Below are 13,531 nucleotides of genomic sequence, written 5' to 3' on the forward strand. Positions count from 1 at the left end.
ACCAACAACAGTGGTCGACCAGACGCTCCACACGAGTCTGTCTCCGTCTCCTCGCCGAACGCCCTCCTCGGGGTCCGACTCCGTTAGCGGACTCACAGCACCTCGTCCATCCTCTGTCTCGCTCTCCCGCCTTCTGCCCCAAAACCCCGCGCATACAGTATCTTCAAATACACCAAAACCATAACAACTATCCCAATTGGTTAATAACGTATTTATCACCCTCTAAACCAAAACAAGCTGCTAGTGCAAACTTTCTCAGCGTTTAACACAACAAAGCCGCATTCCCCAGATTAACATAACAAAGACACCATTTTAATTAGCCTCTGCAGTAACATAAAAGTCGAAACCCCCTTACATATATATAAGTATAGTCTTATAAGGTGGTGAGGTGGAGATATTTCTCTACCAAAAGAGGTGGAAGGCATTCCTTCCCTCTGCCATCCTGCAGGTCACCCTTGGACTAAGGTGTAGCACCTGCTTAGCACCCCCGATCAGTCACGTGAAGCCGTGGGAGCAGGGGGTGGATGGTCGTATGAGCAGCCGATGCAAATCACAAGACCACTGACACCAGGCTAGACAATCTCTGAAGAGTATTGATACTGGCTGTGGTCACCCGTCTCGTAAAGACACACTGCCCAGAAGAAGGCGATGGTAAACCACTTCCGTGGAAAAAAATTGCCAAGAGCAATCACGCCGTGGAAAGACCAGGATCGCCCATGTCATACGACATGTGACGACGATGAGTCTTACAGTGCACTAGATGGTCCATGGTGTTCTGGAGGGTTAGGGTTATGCAGGTTGGTTCAAGAGGAGCTGAAGGTTTGAGGGGTTCCTCAAGGAGATAGAGAGTCATGTAGTTGGAGTTTTGAGGGGTAGGAGGGTGTTCTTGATCAAGATTCAAAGGGTTAGGGGTTGGAGGGGTTCCTCAAGGAGATAGAGAGTCATGTAGTTGGAGTTTCAAGGGGTAGGAGGGTGTTCTTGGTCAAGATTCAAAGGGTTGGAGGTTTGAGGAGCTGGGGCTTCTGCATTTTTGAGGATCCCTTGCTTGTTGATTGAGGTTCAAGTGATTGTGGGATCTTATTGATTGAGGGTTGAGGGTTCAAGGTTTGGAAGTTCCTTTTGTTTGAACGGTCTTGTTGATTGAGGGTCAAGGGATTTGGAGGTTTGAGGATTTTGAAGGTCCTGTGGATGATCTTGTTGATTGAGGGTCAAGGGATTTGGAGGTTTGAGGATTTTGAGGGTCCTGTGGATGATCTTGTTGACTGAGGGTCAAGGGATTTGGAGTTTTCAGGATTTTGAGGGTCCTGTGGATGATCTTGTTGACTGAGGGTCAAGGGATTTGGAGGCTCGAGATTTGGTGGTTTGAGGACTTGGAGGGGACTTGCTGATCGAGGCTCGAGAGTTTGGAAGTTCCTTTGCTTGGTGGGTCTCGTTGATCGAGTGCCGAGGGTTGGTGGTGTCAAAGGTTTGGAGGGTTGACCGTTTGGAAGGTCGTGGCCTTGGAGGCTGCCGGCCCGCCCGATGGTACAGGGCGCCCACCACGGCAGCACCTCTCACGGGATGGCGGGGTGGAGAGAGTTGCCCTCCTCGTTAACACTCCCTCCCTCCCTCCCTCCGCCCACAGGTGACGACTTGTCCTCCCTACAGCAGGAGATCAGCATGATGAGGGGCTGCAAACATCACAACATCGTCGCCTATTTCGGCAGCTACTTCAGGTGAGGTGGGGGGGGTCTTCACCCATTTGCCCCTGGGGTGAGGTCTCATCTGCCCCCTGCCCCCATCACCGGGTTCCTACTGGGGTCTAATGAACCACTTAAAGATGAAAGATGAGTTTTATTTGTACAGCAAAATGCGTTGTTTGAGTCAATGACCGACACGGTCTGAGGATGCACACAAGTGTCTCCGTGGTCCTGACGCCAACGTAGCACGCCCACACCTCACTGACCCTAACCCATACATCTTTGGACTGTGGGAGGACCCAGGGGACACCGACACGGAGGCAGGAAGATCGCACAAACTCCCTGCAGACAGAGGTGACGTTGAATCCCGGCTGCTGTGCTGCCCTCTGCTGGGCAGGTACTTGATAACCAGCGGCCCAGAGCTACAGGGCCACGTGGATGTGATCAAACACTGACCCCCACCCACCCCCAGACTGTACGACTATTAGACGTAGCTCATCGCCCCTCCTACAGCGGAACACTCCCTCCTCACCCCTCCCTCAGTGTGACCCTCCTCACCGCCCCTCCCTCAGCGTGACACTCCCTCCTCACCGCCTCTCCCTCAGTGTGACACTCCCTCCTCACCAACCCTCCCTCAGTGTGACCCTCCTTGCCACCCCTCCCTCAGTGTGACACTCCCTCCTCACCACCCCTCCCTCAGTGTGACCCTCCTCGCCACCCCTCCCTCAGTGTAACCTTTCTCGCCACCCCTCCCTCAGTGTGATACTCCCTCCTTGCCCACCGCCCACGCCCCCCCCGTGTCGCTGTCCCACTGACCCCGGATTGGAAGTGAAGAGTTGTGTCCTTCCAAAGCAGGAGGTGGTGTGTCATTCCTTTTTAACAACCAGAATAAACTTGGCTCATAATTTTTTTAAAAAATTATTTTGAAGAACAAACCATGTAGAGCCTTTTCAGGCTTGCATTGACTGGTCTCGGAACCTTTCCCTCAAGCCAAAAGGGGTGCGGCCAGCTCACTCGGCGTTACACCACCGTAATAACCAACCAGCCTCCTCACACAGCTCGGCCGCTCCCCCTCCCCCGGTGGCGGGGGACTCCCTCCCCACCGAGCCCCTGCGGAGGCTGCACCCAGCACGTCCTCCAGCGGCCCGGAACGAGGCGGTTCGGCGGCATTACCCCCAGGGGAGCAGGCGCGTGGTGGGCCGAGCGGCCTCGGTCAGTCGGCAGAAAGTGCCGCCGCTGACGGGTCGGGGGGCGGTCATCGTCCCGGTGCGGTTTGGTGAAGAACATCGGCTGAGCCTGTCTCCCCTCTGCTTCGTCTCCTCCCAGGAACAACAAGCTGTGGATTTGCATGGAATTCTGCGGGGGAGGGTCCTTGCAGGACATCTACCAGGGTGAGTGACGTCTGTCTGGGGGGTCAATCCCAGGAGGAGGGGGGAGCTCCCCAGGGTGGGGAAAGTCTGCAGCAACTCCTCCAGGGGTGTCTGAATGGATCTCCCCCACACCGGGGTTCACATCCCAACCTGTCGTAACCAGAACACACGGCCCACCAATCTGACCAGGAGACCACCCGCTTCTGGACTCCCATCTTTGTCCCGCTAGCTTTGCCCCAAATCCCACCCGTGTCACTTATTAAAGGTCTCTCTGCCTCAGCATCGCACCCCCCTCCAAAGCTCCCAGTCAAGTTGATCGTCATGTAACTAGATACATGTACACCGTTAAACGGGACAACTAGACCAGGGTGTAAAGTTTAGTAGTACACATAACACACAGTGATTTAGGAAAGCGAGGATAATCAAACTAGGGTGTTTAAATTAAATACTGTCGAGTACAGAACAGATTAACCACTGACTTCGAGTTCAGAAGCCTAATGGCCCGAGGAAAGAAATTGTCCTGTCCTCCTGTCCCATGATCCTCTCATATCCCTTTTGCCGATCACCTGTCCAGCTCTTGGCTCCATCCCTCCCCCTTCTGTCTTCTCCTATCATTTTGGATCTCCCCCTCCCCCTCCAACTTTCAAATCTCTTACTAACTCTTCCTTCAATTAGTCCTGACGAAGGGTCTCGGCCTGAAACGTCGACTGTACCTCTTCCTAGAGATGCTGCCTGGCCTGCTGCGTTCACCAGCAACTTTTATGTGTGTTGCTTGAATTTCCAGCATCTGCAGAATTCCTGTTGTTTCCCATCCTGACCGTTCTTGTCTTTACGCATCGGAGTCTCCCGCCTGATGGTAGAAAGTCAAAGAGGATGCTGGATGGATGGGTGGGATCCTTGATAATACTAAGGGCCCTGCGTAGGCAGCGCTCCTGATAAATGTCCCTGATGGATGGTAGGGAGACCCCTATGATCCCCTCGGCCATTCTCACAGTCCTTTGTAGGGACTTCCGGTCCGATGCGCGGCTGCTCCCAGACCAGATGGAGATGCAACTTGTCAGGACGCCCTCCTGTAAAAGACAGTTAATATGGGAGGAGAGGGTCTCTTCTTCCTCAGTCTCCTCAGGAAACAAGGGCACTGCTGTGCCTTCTTATTCAGGGGGGAGATACTGGGGGACCAATTGAGATCGTCCACGATTTGCGCTCCCAGGAATTTGGTGCGCTTAACTCTCTCTCGGGAGGAGCCACGTATTTTCAGAGGGGAGTAGTTTGTCCAAGTAGTTGGCCGCGCGTTCTGGCGCCGACGTGGACAGCACTGAACACAAAATGCGTCCGGCGACTGGCAGCTGGAGAAATTGACGTTCGTGCCATCAGATTGCAGGCTATCCAGATGGGTTCCACCCTGGACCTGGAGGTCCAGAACTATTTCCATTCGATTCCCAGGACAATGCACAATGATTCTCCAATACTCACAGAGTCGCACAGCACAGAAATAGGCCACTCACCCGTCTAGTCCATGACTAGCCCCATCGACTCGCATCTGGACCATAGCCCTCCGTAAACCGTCCATCGAGATCCCCATACAGAGTTCTCTTAATTGATGAAATCAGCTGACGTGGGACTGTTTGATGGGACGTTTAATTCGTATTTTTGGGGGAGTTACTGGCTGAGGGGTCAGGGGTAAACTCAGAAACCGTGTCCCAGTTGTGAGAGCGGATTGGGTCTCCTCCACCATGTTCTAACACACCCTATGTTTCGTCACAGTCACAGGCCCGCTGCTGGAGAAACAGATCGCCTATGTTTGCAGGGAGACCCTTCAGGTGCGTTCACAGGGGTAGATGCCAGCTCAATCCTTGCTTGTCATGACATGTCTAACTCGTGTCCCGGGAGTGTGTGATGGGACAGTGTGGAGGGAGCTTCACTCTGTGTCTGACCCCGGGAGTGTGTGATGGGATGGTGTGGAGGGAGCTTCACTCTGTGTCTGACCCCCGGGAGTGTGTGATGGGACAGTGTGGAGGGAGCTTCACTCTGTGTCTGACCCCGGGAGTGTGTGATGGGATGGTGTGGAGGGAGCTTCACTCTGTGTCTGACCCCGGGAGTGTGTGATGGGACGGTGTGGAGGGAGCTTCACTCTGTGTCTGACCCCGGGAGTGTGTGATGGGACGGTGTGGAGGGAGCTTCACTCTGTGTCTGACCCCGGGAGTGTGTGAAGGGAGCTTCACTCTGTGTCTGACCCCCGGGAGTGTGTGATGGGACGGTGCGGAGGGAGCTTCACTCTGTGTCTGACCCCAGGAGTGTGTGATGGGATGGTGTGGAGGGAGCTTCACTGTGTGTCTGACCACGAGAGTGTGTGATGGGATGGTGTGGAGGGAGCTTCACTCTGTGTCTGACCCCAGGAGTGTGTGATGGGATGGTGTGGAGGGAGTTTCACTCTGTGTCTGACCCTGGGAGTGTGTGATGGGACAGTGTAGAGAGAGATTTACTCTAAAAATTTCTTGAGACATGACAGCGATGAATTTAACAATTAATTTTAAATAATCTTCTTTTTAAGGGTCTCCATTATCTACACAGCAGTGGGAAAATTCATCGTGATATTAAGGTAATTCCAGAGAAAATGAAAATGGTGTTTATAATCCCCAGCTGGGGTTGGGTGGGACAGCTGCAGCGGAACATCCTGGTTCTAGTCAGGAGCAGAATTGGCCCCAGCTCCTCCTGTCCATCCTGTTACCCTGGAGCCTGTTCCAGGTTTGTGACCTATGACCTAATTCAATCCACCCAGTCTGAGTGGACTTTTGCCGAGAACTTTCAGATCAGTTCCGCTCTCCCCACAGGCCTAGCTCGCTCGACCTCTCCTCATGTGACCGGCTCCCAAATCCAGGCAGCATCCTGGTAAATCTCCTCATCACCTTCTCTGAAGCTGCCACGTCCTTCCTGTAACGCGGCGAGTTTGCGAACGTTGAAAGGCCTAGACAGAGTAGATGCGGAAAGGATGTTTCCCATGGTGGGGGAGTCTAGGACAAGAAGGCACAGCCTCAGGATAGAGGGGCGCCCCTTCAAAACAGAGATGCGGAGAAATTTCTGTAGCCAAAGGGCAGTGAATTTGTGGAATTTGTTGCTGCATGCAGCTGTGGAGGCCAGGTTGTTGGGTGTATTTAAGGTGAGAGATTGATAAATTGGGCATCAAAGGTTACGGGGAGAAGGCCGGGAACTGGGCTTGAGGAGGAGAGAAAAAAGGATCGGCCGTGATTGAATGGTGGAGCAGACTCGATGGGCCAGGTGGCCTAATTCTGCTCCAATGTCTTATGGGCCAGAACTGAACACAATACTCCAATGGTGCTTAATAAGGTTACAACATTTCCTCAAGGCACTTAAACTCAGTCCCCCCGACTAATATCACAGCTTGATACACTGGGAAGGCCGAACTTGACGGCAGAGTACTGGGGTTAATGGCGAAGCTCCTTAGCAGTGCGGGGCACAAAGGGAACTTGGGGTCCAAGTCCATCTGGTTCTTCTCCCTTCCAATTTTCCCCCTTCAGAAATCCGTGCTCTCACCCGCCTTTGGGCATCGTCTTCCTCTTTACGGGTCCCTTACCACATTCTTCCCTCTGTGTCCTGTTCCGCAGCACAACTCTGGGTCTGAGGCCTGCGTCGGTCAGCGTTGACTGTGGATATTGTGTCCCAGCTGTCTGGATGCGCAAGCCAGGGCAGTTACGATACGGAGAGCGAGCTGTTGCCCATGTGGCGAGCTCCCCCCCCTCCACGCATCTGATGAGCCCAAAGGAGCGTCAGAGGCTGATACAGGTTGGCACCAGTCAGCAATGAACCCAACGTTGGGCTGCCTCAGGGACTCCAGCTCCGGATTTTTCCCTCGGGGTTTCCTCCTGTAGTCTTCCCCGTGAGCGGGTACGGCCACAAGGCAGCGGAGGTTTGAGATCAGAGTTTTCCTTCCCCTAGATGAGCTGCCAACCACGGCTGATGAGTCCCCTCTGCCCGAAGTGACGGGCTTTAAGGCGCCAGGAACCCGCCTTCGCCCCTTCTCCTGTCAGTAGAAACGGTTCCGCCAGGCTTAGTAGCTAAGCCACACGTGAAGGCCGGGAGCTGGACTTGGTTGTCAGAGGCTACTTGAGACGAACGCCATTGGGAGCATTTAATAGTTAGTGGGAGCTTGTCCCCATTACCACCCTCAGCTGTAACAACCTTAAGGAACCAACCATACTTCCCTTCATTTATTAGGAGTTCAACCCCAAAGTAATTCACTTTGGAAGGTCAAACTTGGGTGTTTTCATTTGAACAGCTTCTTCCCCTCCGTCATCAGATTTCTGGAACGGTCTATGAACACCTCACTAATTTGCTCTCTTTTTGTATTTCTAATTGTAACTTATTTAATTTTTTGAAAATGTATTACACATTGTACTGCTGTCCCGGAACAACAATTTTCATGACACATGCTCAGTGGCCGCTTTATGAGATAGATGGAGTGGAACCTGGTTTGTAATCTGCTGCTGCTGTGGCCCGTCCACTTCAAGGGTCGACATGCTGTGCGCTGGGAGATGATCTTCTACACATCACTGTTGTAACGGGTGGTTCTTTGAGTTACTGTCACCTTCCTGTCAGCTTGAGCCCGTGTGGCCATTCTCCTCTGACCTCTCTCATTAACAAAGCATTTTCCCCTTCAAAACTGCTGCTCACTGGATGTTTTTTTTTGTTTCTCACACCATTCTCTGTAAACTCTAAAGACCGTTGTGCCTGAAAATCCCAGGGCGTCAGCAGTTCGCGCGAGATACTCAAACCACCCCATCTGGCACCAACAAGTATTCTACGGTCAAAGTCACTTCGATCACATTTCTTCCCCCCCTCCAACTCTAATGTTTGGTCCAAACAATTGAATCTCCTGACCGTGTCGGCATGCTTTGATACGTTGAGTTGCTGCCACGTGATTGGCTGACTAGATGTTTGTATAAACGAGGAGGTGTGCCTAATAAAAATATATGAACAGTATCGAAGCGGAGATGTTCATAGGTTTTTAGAACACTCAGAAATCAGATGGCAGAGGTTTGGCGTTAGGCAGAAGGCGAGACGTTGGTGGGCCAAAGGGTTTGTTTCTGTGTTGTCCTGTTTTATCACATCTTTCCTATAACTGAAGCTGCAGGCAGAACTCCAAGAGTGGCCTCACCAACGTCTGGTATAACTGCAATGTAATATCCCCGCCCCCCCCCCCCCGCCCGATAAATACAAGAGATTCTTCAGCGTTCACACAGGAAAAGCTGGAGGAACTCAGCAGGTCAGGCAGCATCTACGGGAGTGCGGGGTATGGGGTGGGGGAGTCAGTGGCCCATGTGGAGGAAACAAGTAGGCTGCAGAAGGACTTCAACAGATTAGGAGAAAGGGCAAGAAGGTGGCAAATGAAATACAATGTTGGAAAGTGCATGGTCAGTAGAAATAAACGTGCGGGCTATTTTCTAAATGGGGAGAAGATCCAAAAATCTGAGATCAGGAGAATCACAGTGAGAATCAGGTTTATTATCACCGGTATGTGACGTGAAATTTGTAAACTTAGCAGAACAGTTCAATGCAGAGGGACTTGGGAGTCCTTGTGCAGAACACCCTGAAAGTTAACTTGCAGGTTGAGTTGGTGGTGAGGAAGGCAAATGCCATGTTAGCATTCATTTCAAGAGGTCTAGAATACAAGAGCAGGGGTGTGATGCTGAGGCTTTATAAGACACTGGTGAGGCCTCACCTTGAGTATTGTGAACAGTTTTGGGCCCCTCATCTTAGAAAAGATGTGCTGGCATTGGAGAGGGTCCAGAGGAGGTTCACAAGGATGATTCCAGGTATGAAAGGGTTATCATACGAGGAACGTTTGATAGTTCTGGGTCTGTACTCGCTGGAATTCAGAAGGATGAGGGGGGATTACATAGAAATCTTTCGAATGTTGAAAGGCCTAGACAGAGTAAATGTGGAAAGGATGTTTCCCATGGTGGGGGAGTCTAGGACAAGAGAGCACAGCCTCAGGATAGAGGGGCGTCCATTTAAAACAGAGATGCGGAGAAATTTATTTAGCTGGAGGGTGGTGGATTTGTGGAATTTGTTGCCACAGGCAGCTGTGGAGGCCAGGTCGTTGGGTGTATTTAAGGCAGAACTTGACAGGTTCTTGATTGGACACGGCATCAAAGGTTACAGAGAGAAGGCCAGGGAGTGGGACTGTGGAGGGTAAGAAAGAATCAACCATGACTGAATGGCCATCAGTGGGCCAAATGGCCTAATTCTGCTCCTATGTTCGGGTCGAATCCAACTTGCTCAGCGCCCTGACTGATGGAGCCCAGTCCCACCCACCCCAAACACCACCTTCAAAGTAGATTTCAGGTTCAAAGTACTGTAAATTTATTATCAGAGTACGTATATGTCACCATATACTAGTGGTCCCCAACCTCCGGGCCGCGAAGCATGCAGGGGCGCAGCGATAGCCGGGACACACCCAGCACATCTTCAAGAAAAAAAGCCGAAATAAGCAAGCTAATTAATTAGGTGCCACCCGGCACGTAAATGTCGGCCCAGATCAGAGGCGATTGCCGGGCGGCACCTAATTAATTAGCTTGCTTATTTCGGCTTTTTTTCTTAAAGATGTGCTGGGTGTGTCCCGGCTACTGCTGCGCCCCTGCATGCTTCACGGCAATGTATCGGTCCATGGCCCGGAGGTTGGGGACCACTGCAGTATACAACCCAGAGATTCATTTTCTTGCAAGCATTCACAGTTGAACAACAGAATGAATGAAAATCTGCACACAAAGACTGGCAACCAGTGTGCAAAAGACAAACTGCGCAAATACGAATAATACGATATAAATAATCAATTAATTAATTAGCTGATTGATATGAATAACTAAATAACGCTGGGGACATGAGCTGTAAAGAGCCCTTGAAAGTGAACCTGTAGGTTGTGGAATCAGTTCAGGGTTGTGGAGAGTGAGTTGTTCAAGTGTCTGATGGTTGAAGGGTAATAACTCTTCCTGGACCTGGTGGTGTGGGACCTGAGGCTCCTGTACCTCCTTCCTGGTGGTGGCCTTACTTGCCTTCTGCTTACAGTGAATCCTACCCCTGCATCCTGGGTCCCCGCTGTTCTGCGAGGTTCCCAACCGCTACGGGATAGGTTCTTGACGGGACACACGGGACCTGTCTCTGTGCTCTATGAGTGGACAGAGGCAGTCACTGTCTGTGATCTGTGGCACAGATGCGGGGTTCAGTGAGAACATACAAGCAAGGACGTAATGTTGAGACTTTATAACGCACTGGCGAGGCCTCACTTGGAGTATTGTGAGCAGTTTTGGGCCCCTTACCTAAGAAAGGATGAGCTGACACCGGAGACGGTTCAAAGGAGGTTCACAAAAATGATTCCAGGATTGAAAGGTTTGTCATATGAGGAGCATTTGATGGCTCAGGGCCTGTACTCACTAGCATGAGGAGTGACCTCATTGAAACCTATTGACTGGTGAAAGGCCTTGATAGAGTGGATGCGGAGAGGATATTTCCTATGGTGGGGAAGTCTAGGACCAGAGGACACAGATAGAGTGGATGCGGAGAGGATATTTCCTATGGTGGGGAAGTCTAGGACCAGAGGACACAGATAGAGTGGATGTGGAGTGGATGTTTCCTATGGTGGGGGAGTCTAGGACCAGAGGACACAGATAGAGTGGATGTGGAGAGGATGTTTCCTATCGTGGGGGAGTCTAGGACCAGAGGAGACAGATAGAGTGGATGTTGTTAGGATGTTTCCTATAGTGAGGGAGGCTAGGACCAGAGGGCACAGATAGAATGGATGTGGAGAGGATGTTTCCTATAGTGGGGGAGTCTAGGACCAGAGGACACAGATAGAGTGGATGTGGAGAGGATGTTTCCTATAGTGGGGCAGTCTAGGACCAGAGGACACAGCCTCAGAATTCGTTGCCACAGGCAACTGTGCAGGCCAAGTCATTGAGTATATTTAAGGCAGAGGTTGATAGATTCTTGATTGGTCAGGGCATGAAGGGATGAAGGGATACGGGGAGAAGGCGGGAGACTGGGGGCTGAGAGAGAAAGCAGATCAGCCATGATGAAATGGCAGGGCAGACTCGATGGGTCGAATGGCCCACCTCTGCTCCCGTACCTTGCAGTCCTCCTGAGACGGGCGTCTCTCTCGAGGGGAGGGAGTGAGGAGTGGGAATAACTCTCTGCTTAATTCCCACAGGGAGCGAACATCCTGCTGACCGATCGAGGAGACATCAAACTGGGTGAGCCAAGGGGCGAGGACTCTAACTCGGGGGGGGGGGGGCGGTGGGCGGTGAAGGTTTCGACCGCTGCTGTGGGGCGAAGGGAGGGGAGGCCGGAGGTCAGTGTGGTGTCCGTGCCTTGCTGAGTGGTATGCCCCCCCCCCACAGTCACCGAGGTCTCCTGGGAGAGGCAGCCTGCAGAGAGTGGGAGGTGCGGTGTGGGGGGCTTTCCACGCTGAGGGAAGGGCTTTGAGGAGGGAGCGCCCTGGTGCGGGGGGGGGGCGCGGTGATGAGGAGGGAGCCCTGTGCTGCATGAGGAGCGGTGTGGAAGGAGTTCCACGCTGAGGGAGGGGGAGCATTGCAATGTGGGGGGGGAATGGCAAGGAGGGAGTGCTGTGATGCATGAGGGGTGGATAGGTGGGAGTGGGGCGGTGAGGAGGGAGTGCCGTGATGCGTGAGGGGTGGATAGGTGGGAGAGGGGCGGTGAGGAAGGAGTGCCGTGATGCGTGAGGGGTGGATAGGTGAGAGAGGGGCAGTGAGGAGGGAGTGCCGTAATGCGTAAGGGGTGGATAGGTGGGAGAGGGGCGGTGAGGAGGGAGTGCCGTGATGCGTGAGGGGTGGATAGGTGGGAGGGGCGGTGAGGAGGGAGTGCCGTGATGCGTGAGGGGTGGATAGGTGGGAGTGGGGCGGTGAGGAGGGAGTGCCGTGATGCGTGAGGGGTGGATAGGTGGGAGAGGGGCGGTGAGGAGGGAGTGCCGTGATGCGTGAGGGGTGGATAGGTGGGAGAGGGGCGGTGAGGAAGGAGTGCCGTGATGCGTGAGGGGTGGATAGGTGGGAGAGGGGCGGTGAGGAGGGAGTGCCGTGATGCGTGAGGGGTGGATAGGTGGGAGAGGGGCGGTGAGGAAGGAGTGCCGTGATGCGTGAGGGGTGGATAGGTGGGAGAGGGGCGGTGAGGAGGGAGTGCCGTGATGCGTGAGGGGTGGATAGGTGGGAGAGGGGCGGTGAGGAGGGAGTGCCGTGATGCGTGAGGGGTGGATAGGTGAGAGAGGGGCAGTGAGGAGGGAGTGCCGTGATGCGTGAGGGGTGGATAGGTGGGAGAGGGGCGGTGAGGAGGGAGTGCCGTGATGCGTGAGGGGTGGATAGGTGGGAGAGGGGCGGTGAGGAAGGAGTGCCGTGATGCGTGAGGGGTGGATAGGTGGGAGTGGGGCGGTGAGGAGGGAGTGCCGTGATGCGTGAGGGGTGGATAGGTGGGAGAGGGGCGGTGAGGAGGGAGTGCCGTGATGCGTGAGGGGTGGATAGGTGGGAGGGGCGGTGAGGAGGGAGTGCCGTGATGCGTGAGGGGTGGATAGGTGGGAGGGGCGGTGAGGAGGGAGTGCCGTGATGCGTGAGGGGTGGATAGGTGGGAGAGGGGCGGTGAGGAAGGAGTGCCGTGATGCGTGAGGGGTGGATAGGTGGGAGAGGGGCGGTGAGGAGGGAGTGCCGTGATGCGTGAGGGGTGGATAGGTGGGAGAGGGGCGGTGAGGAGGGAGTGCCGTGATGCGTGAGGGGTGGATAGGTGGGAGAGGGGCGGTGAGGAGGGAGTGCCGTGATGCGTGAGGGGTGGATAGGTGGGAGAGGGGCGGTGAGGAGGGAGTGCCGTGATGCGTGAGGGGTGGATAGGTGGGAGAGGGGCGGTGAGGAGGGAGTGCCGTGATGCGTGAGGGGTGGATAGGTGGGAGAGGGGCGGTGAGGAGGGAGTGCCGTGATGCGTGAGGGGTGGATAGGTGGGAGAGGGGCGGTGAGGAGGGAGTGCCGTGATGCGTGAGGGGTGGATAGGTGGGAGAGGGGCGGTGAGGAGGGAGTGCCGTGATGCGTGAGGGGTGGATAGGTGGGAGTGGGGCGGTGAGGAGGGAGTGCCGTGATGCGTGAGGGGTGGATAGGTGGGAGTGGGGCGGTGAGGAGGGAGTGCCGTGATGCGTGAGGGGTGGATAGGTGGGAGAGGGGCGGTGAGGAGGGAATTTTGACCGTGCGCATTGGGAGTGGGGCTTTTGGCGGAGCCACACCCAGCGACAGGAGTACATCGGCCACACACAAGGTGCTGGAGGAACTCAGCACTACGTGCAGCAGCTGTGGAGGTGAACGGACAGACGACGTTTCAGGCTGCATCGGTCGAATCTGTAAAACGCTGCTTTCCTCTGGATTTCCACCGATCCGTCACGTGTTGCTCCGCATTCCAGCTCCCGCGGTCTCCTGCGTCCCC

General features: G+C 54.1%; 1 protein-coding gene across 2 annotated transcripts in view; it reads left to right on the forward strand.

Annotated features, from left to right (window-relative positions):
- The window catches only part of map4k2 (mitogen-activated protein kinase kinase kinase kinase 2), an 86,040-nt gene that overhangs the window by 29,225 nt on the left and 43,284 nt on the right, over positions 1-13,531 (forward strand). For both annotated transcript variants that reach the window (XM_072245975.1, XM_072245976.1), the window contains exons 3-7: positions 1,625-1,715; positions 3,006-3,070; positions 4,814-4,869; positions 5,601-5,648; positions 11,271-11,313. In XM_072245975.1, coding sequence (XP_072102076.1) covers positions 1,625-1,715; positions 3,006-3,070; positions 4,814-4,869; positions 5,601-5,648; positions 11,271-11,313 — 303 coding nt within the window. The remainder of the gene's footprint in view (positions 1-1,624; positions 1,716-3,005; positions 3,071-4,813; positions 4,870-5,600; positions 5,649-11,270; positions 11,314-13,531) is intronic.

Source organism: Mobula birostris, chromosome 28 (genome assembly GCF_030028105.1).
Source record: "Mobula birostris isolate sMobBir1 chromosome 28, sMobBir1.hap1, whole genome shotgun sequence".
Classification (NCBI taxonomy): Eukaryota; Metazoa; Chordata; class Chondrichthyes; order Myliobatiformes; family Myliobatidae; genus Mobula; species Mobula birostris.